This window comes from Cucurbita moschata, unplaced genomic scaffold (genome assembly GCF_002738365.1).
Source record: "Cucurbita moschata cultivar Rifu unplaced genomic scaffold, Cmos_1.0 Cmo_Scf00036, whole genome shotgun sequence".
Lineage (NCBI taxonomy): Eukaryota > Viridiplantae > Streptophyta > Magnoliopsida > Cucurbitales > Cucurbitaceae > Cucurbita > Cucurbita moschata.
In genome coordinates this window covers 868,044-874,212 of record NW_019268552.1, presented here as the reverse complement: position 1 = coordinate 874,212, position 6,169 = coordinate 868,044, and the positions used below count along the sequence as shown (strand labels likewise).

The 6,169-nt window shown below is 42.2% G+C and overlaps 1 protein-coding gene across 1 annotated transcript; it reads right to left on the bottom strand.

The window, feature by feature from the left end:
* Positions 1–557: 557 nt before the first annotated feature.
* LOC111431655 (ATPase 11, plasma membrane-type-like) lies at positions 558–5,918 on the bottom strand. The gene is made up of 22 exons (XM_023068358.1): positions 5,732–5,918; positions 5,577–5,642; positions 5,377–5,496; positions 5,181–5,279; positions 4,953–5,090; positions 4,717–4,851; positions 4,463–4,642; positions 4,179–4,385; positions 3,968–4,087; positions 3,765–3,884; positions 3,550–3,672; positions 3,356–3,460; positions 2,955–3,099; positions 2,679–2,843; positions 2,352–2,590; positions 2,232–2,264; positions 2,048–2,129; positions 1,772–1,932; positions 1,474–1,659; positions 1,207–1,389; positions 949–1,127; positions 558–869 (listed from the first exon to the last, which is right to left on the bottom strand). The coding sequence occupies exons 2-22, from the start codon at positions 5,628–5,630 to the stop codon at positions 773–775; spliced, it is 2,871 nt and encodes a 956-aa protein (XP_022924126.1). The 5' UTR covers positions 5,631–5,642; positions 5,732–5,918; the 3' UTR covers positions 558–772.
* Between the last annotated feature and the right edge of the window lie 251 nt (positions 5,919–6,169).

Genomic DNA, 6,169 nt, shown 5'->3' with positions numbered 1-6,169 from the left:
GTGGACACAGTGCCAACAAGGACATTGAGCCCCAAAGACGGTGGACATCGGGAGATGTGCCAACGATGATGCTAAGCCCCAAAAGGAGTGGACACTGAGTGATGTGCCAGCGAGGACACTAGGCCTTGATAGGGGGTGGCTTGACACTCGTTCCTCTCTCCAATGGCCCTAAAGAGGGGTGTACACTGTGCCAACAAGGACGCTGAGCCCCAAAGAGGGTGGACATCGGGAGGTGTGCCAACGATGATGCTAAGCCCCAAAGGGAGTGGACACTGAGCGATGTGTCAGCGAGGACATTGGGCCCTAAAAGGGGGTGGCTTGTGAGATCCCACATCGATTAGAGAGAGAACACTGCGCCCTAAAAGGGGATGGCTTGTGAGAGCACACATCAATTGGAGAGAAGAACAAGTACCAACGAAGACGTTGGATGAAAGGAGTGGATTATGAGATCCCACATCGATTGGGAGAAAAACGAAACATTCTTTATAAAAGGTATAGAAACCTCTCCTCGTAGATATTCAACCGATATTTTACCCATTTGCAGAAATGGCATGAAATTAGGAGAAGATGATTTCATAAGAACTTCCTTTTGGGGGTGTGGGCGGTGCATTACAGGCTATGCCAAGTCCAGCAGTAGAAAGAAAGACGCAACAGAGTCCTCTAACATGCTAAAACAACACCAATTGCATATGTTAATGGGGCAGCAGCAGTCAAGATACAACTACAAAGACAGTATTTTACAGTATGTATTGGGCAATGGGCATCCATCCCCTCACACAGTGTATGCTTGTTGAATCGTTTCGATATCGAGACCCTTCAGTCGAACCACCGATTCTACATGACCCTTCAGTGTATGGAGTTCCCTCAATCTAAATCAATCCGAATTCGCAGTCAGTTAAAAGAATGATAACTTAAAACTACCAAGTCATTAGCATCTGCACATCATACCTAGCAATTTCAGCTCTCCTTTTGGCTTCTTCAGCCATGTGATTGAGTTCTGTGAAATGCGTTCGCTCCGTGAACATCTTAGTATCAGGCGGTTGCAAACCGTGCAGCGTTCTTTGTGCGTGAGCCCATTGCAGCTCGCGTTGTTCCTTTCCGAAATCCTTTTGTCTTGTGAAAGCAATCTATACACAAGAATACACGTCAATACAGTTATTGTATGAGGTCTACGCTAGATGCACACGAAACCGTTCAAATCCATACCCTTTGCTCAAGCATGAGATCCCAAGCCTTCCCACTCAAAGCATATCGAATAGCAAACTTTATAGGATCAAGAGGAATATAAAAGATGATGTTATAAAGCCAAATCACACCAGCCCAACCCCAACCAATTCCTTCAATGGCAGCAAAACTCCAATTAGCATACACAGCAATCAAAGTGGCAACCTGTTCATCAATACATCCAAACTTAGTGTTTCCTTCCATCCAAAGCAAATACACGTGACGCAATTCAAACGAAGCTCGCCTTACCAGTTGAGCAAGAATAAAAGCCACTACAAGAAACACCCCAGGACGCTCGACATACGACCAACTCCGAGATCGCGTGACGAAAATGAGTGCTTGACTGATAGTGCTCACTTGCAGATATATAGCTGAGGCTAGCTTCCGGAAATCATCATGAGCTGTTTTTTCAAGTGTTGGTACCCCGAAGACTCGCTGAAGTTTTCGTAAAACGAGATAGATCAGCAGAAACCAGAAGAATAGCAGTGACTAAGTACAAGAAAACTAGAAAAAACAGCAGGTTTTTAAGGAAACTGGATTGTCTTACAGGGAAAAAGTTGGTTTTATACGATGCCCAGAAGAATATAACCGTCATCATTGCCAAGTAGCTACCAAGAACAATGCCAGTAGTAAAAATTTCAGCTAGCTTCCAACTATCTGGGAGAGGAGATGGCTTAACCCTATCCTTTGATATTGTCATGATTGTACCTACACATTCATAATGTTATTCCGATCAACGGCCTGTTTGGATTGACTTTCTAAATGTTTAAGACAGTCGGAAGTTATTCCGAACATGCTCCAGATAGAGAGGTTTTGAACGAACCATCGTTAAGGATAGCAATAATAAGCACCATAAATGGTGGGAAATCAAATTTCCAGATGAGGGCCAGCAACATGAAACCAAGCTGCAACAAACAAAAGCAGCAGCTCATGAAGTTATGATCATAAAAGTAACATTAACCTGTCATTCAGGACATGCCAGAACATATTTTCTAAGAACAACTTACCACGATACGTATTGTGATGGAAACTGCATAAATCTGACATGAACGAGAAGTAAAAGCGAGTCAGACACAAATCACAACGTCACAATCTCACAGAATGCAACACGAAAAACCAGGGGTTACCGTGTAATTCTTCATCCTTTGAAATATTGCTCGACTGGTCAAAACGGCACTGATGATAACACTGAGACCAGGCTCAGTAAGAACAATATCAGAAGCACTCCGAGCTGCATCGGTTGCATCTGCAACAGCTATACCTATGTCTGCTTTTTTAAGTGCAGGAGCATCGTTCACTCCGTCACCAGTCATTCCACAGATATGTTTCATAGCTTGCAAGCGTTTTACGATCTCGTATTTGTGCTCTGAACCAACAAAATATCACAGTGAGACAGTATCCAAGGACGAAAACTGGTTTCTTTTGGTTCCCCAAACTAACAATTCGAAAAGTACCCGGGAATACACCGGCGAAACCATCTGCTTTTTCTATAAGGTCATCAACAGGTAAAGCTGCAATGGACTCATCCTTTTCCTGTCCTAGCAAAGCAGATGATGGGTACATGTTCGTTCCCATCCCCAATCGACGTCCTGTTTCCTTGCCAATAGCCAGCTGATCTCCTAATAAAGGAACCAACAAGCATAAATTCAGTGAGCTCATTGGTGCCATTCCATACGTGAAGAGCATTTTTACTAGGGATGTACATATGCAGGGTAGAGCGCGAAACATACCGGTAATCATTTTCACATTTACGCCGAGATTTAAAGCTCTCCGAATTGTCTCTGCACTATCATGCCTTGGTGGATCAAACAAAGGCAAGAGGCCAATGAATTGCCAAGGACCTCCAGCACTTTCTTTCCTTCCTTCTGGAACTTCCTGATATGAATCAAATAGAGGTCATAACCAAGAATACCTAAAGAAGATGCACGGTGGCTGTGAGAGATCCCACATCGGTTGGGGAGGGGAACGGAACATTCTTTATAAGGGTATGGAAACTTCTCCTTAGCAGACGCATTTTAAAAACCTTGAGGAGAATCCCGAAAGGAAAAATCCAAAGAGGATAGTATCTGCTAGTGGTGACCTTGAGTCGTTTCAGTGGCCTTGTAACCAAGGATCAACAAATCTTACTAACCTGGTATGCTACAGCAAGCGAGCGCAGACCTCGTTCAGCAAATTTATCGATCACTGCATGAACTTTTCGTTCTATCTCTGACTTGTTGTGTGCAAGATTTAGAATCTAAAAGGGACAGTTAAAACAGGAACAATATTTAGTAATCTGGTCTCAGGTAAAACATTGCACAAGTACAAATAGAGCAGCCTTTTTACCTGTTCTGGAGCACCTTTACTGACTCTGTGCATCTTGCCCTCATGGTCGATATACGTCAAAGCCGTTCGCTTATCAGTAGGATTGAAAGGAAGGAAATGTACTTCCTGAATCCCAGCACGCGCCTTCGAAAGCAAGGAAAATGCAGCAATGAGCATTTTAAATATTTCGGAAGCCCTTTTGAAAGAGTCGAGAGATTTCGATATTGATGACTTACCTCCTTCGGATCAGCTAGCATCCCAACAATAGCAGTATCTATAGCATCTTGATTCTCAGTTCTCGACGCTCGAGCAGCCATTAGAACAACCATGTCTGCATCTATCCCTTTACTGAAAATCTAAAGATATAATTAGACACAAAGTTAGAAACAAACAATGAAGAGATATCCCATTGACAAGCAAGAAGCAACTCTCTGCCAACCTCAACGAGATTTTTGTCGACAGTTAACTTGTTCAAAGTCAGGGTTCCTGTCTTGTCACTGCAAAGCACATCCATGCCAGCCATTTCTTCGATAGCCGTCATCCTTTTCGTGATGGCACCCTGAAATCGACATAGATGATCCCAACGTTTATTTCGTAACTCACTGATCAGACAACATTCAACAGGAAGCATTCAAAATAACTAAGCCAACCTGTTGGGATAACCTATGAGAACCAATAGCCATTGTCACAGATAGAACAGTAGGCATGGCTATGGGAATTCCTCCAATCAGTAGCACAAGGAGGTTATCGATTCCAGGACGATACTCACGGTCCTGAATTGGGTACATTACAATGATCTCTATTACCATTCCCAAAGCAATGGAACATATACAGAAATTCCCTATGGCTGTCAAGACCTACAAACGGAGCGACAGTTAAAATAAAGAAATCGCATGAACCGAAAATCAAGTAATACAACGACTCGTGTTCTTGCCTTTTGGAAGTGTCCCACTTGGTTGGTGGTGTCAACAAGATGAGCAGCTTTACCAAAAAAGGTATGGACACCAGTAGCAATGACCACAGCTTCAATCTCTCCTTGCTTGCAAGTAGAACCCGAGTACACGCCGTCACCAGGACCTTTCGTTACAGGAAGTGATTCACCTGTAAGTGCAGACTACAAAGCCCAAAGCCAAACTCAGTACAGAGGAATCAGGCTACAATCTCCAGATATCATGGTTGGTTACAAACCTGGTCAATTTTTAATGGATCCCCATCCAGAAGACGAGCATCAGCTGGAATAATGTCCCCAAGTTTAACACTGATTATGTCACCAGGAACTAAAATAGAAGCATCTTGCTCGCTCCATCTTCCATCTCGAAGAACCTTATGAAGCACACACAAGGTACAGTTTCCACTAAACTTTAAGCATACAAGGTACAGTTTCAAGCAAATATGAAGCACACACAAGAATTCATCATTGATACCTTGCCTTTGGGAGCAAGACGAGCCATGAGAGCAGCAGCAGCGTTTCCTGCATTGTTTTCCTCAATAAAACTGATTGTGGAGTTGATGATAAGCAAAATAATGATACCCACAAAATCTTGCCAGTCAGGGGGCTTTCCCTGCAAGTAATTAAATGGGTACTCAGAACAATGAACAGGAAAGGAGAAGTAACAAAACAAAAAGAAGAATCCATGTAGCTGGGCATTTACTCCTCCATTTGCAAGTGCAATAGCCATAATTGCAGCAGCTTCCATAACCCATGATAGAGGATTCCACATGAACCCCAAAAACTTCAAAACTTTGCTTTCCTGAAACCAAACAGCACCAAAAAAAACAGAGCAAATGAACAGAGTTAACCTCTGAACTACCCAATAGACACAATGCTAATAGTAAGTGAAGCATTACCTTCTTTTCCTCGAGCTTGTTGTGGCCAAAAATCTTCAGCCTTTCCTCAGCAGCCTCACTGGTAAGACCCTCTTTGCTACATCTCAGGTTTTCAAAAACCTCATCAATGGGTATATTTTCCTACACTTAACCAAATGAGAAGAAGAAGAAGAAGCCAACCCAAACACCAAAATTGCTATCAAAATGCTCAGATCTATTACCAAATCCACAGCTTCCTTCAACACAGCCTCCAACACTTCCGGCTTCTCCCCCATATCTTCCTTTCACTGTCCAGCCACATTCAAATCCTAGCTCATCAGAAAAAACCCAAAAATGGGTTCATAGAGTAAGCACAAAACTGAACAAAAAAACGTACACCCAAATGCCAAAGAGTTGATTTGGATGAATTGGAAGCGAAAATGAGGACGACCCACAAACGCCAAGCTCCCCACGAACCACAGAAAACGAACAAAGAAGAGCGTTTTGGTTTTGAAGCTGTGGGAGAGTCAGTTACAGTCCGATCCTGTCATTTTGTCTCTGCGCCAAAAACAAAAGCTCCAAAAGCTTAAATTTACTACTCAAATGCTCTAAAAGAGTCCCTTTTATCAAATCCCATCTCAATAACAATAACCAATACTACTCGTTACAACGATAGTATGATATTGTTCATCTTCATCGTAAACTCTATTTTGTTTAAAACTTCTCAAAAATCATAAATTCATAATCATTCTCTAAATTATCCATCCGTAAGTCTCTAAATTATAGAGATCTTAATATATATATATATATATATATATATATATATATATATATA

Coding starts and splice junctions, on each gene's coding strand:
- LOC111431655 (XM_023068358.1), bottom strand. CDS start 5,630: ATGGGGGAGAAGCCGGAAGTGTTGGAGGCTGTGTTGAAGGAAGCTGTG. Junction 5,091..5,180: donor TTGCACTTGCAAATGGAGGA/GTAAATGCCCAG, acceptor AATTACTTGCAG/GGAAAGCCCCCTGACTGGCA. Junction 1,660..1,771: donor ATAAAACCAACTTTTTCCCT/GTAAGACAATCC, acceptor CGAAAACTTCAG/CGAGTCTTCGGGGTACCAAC.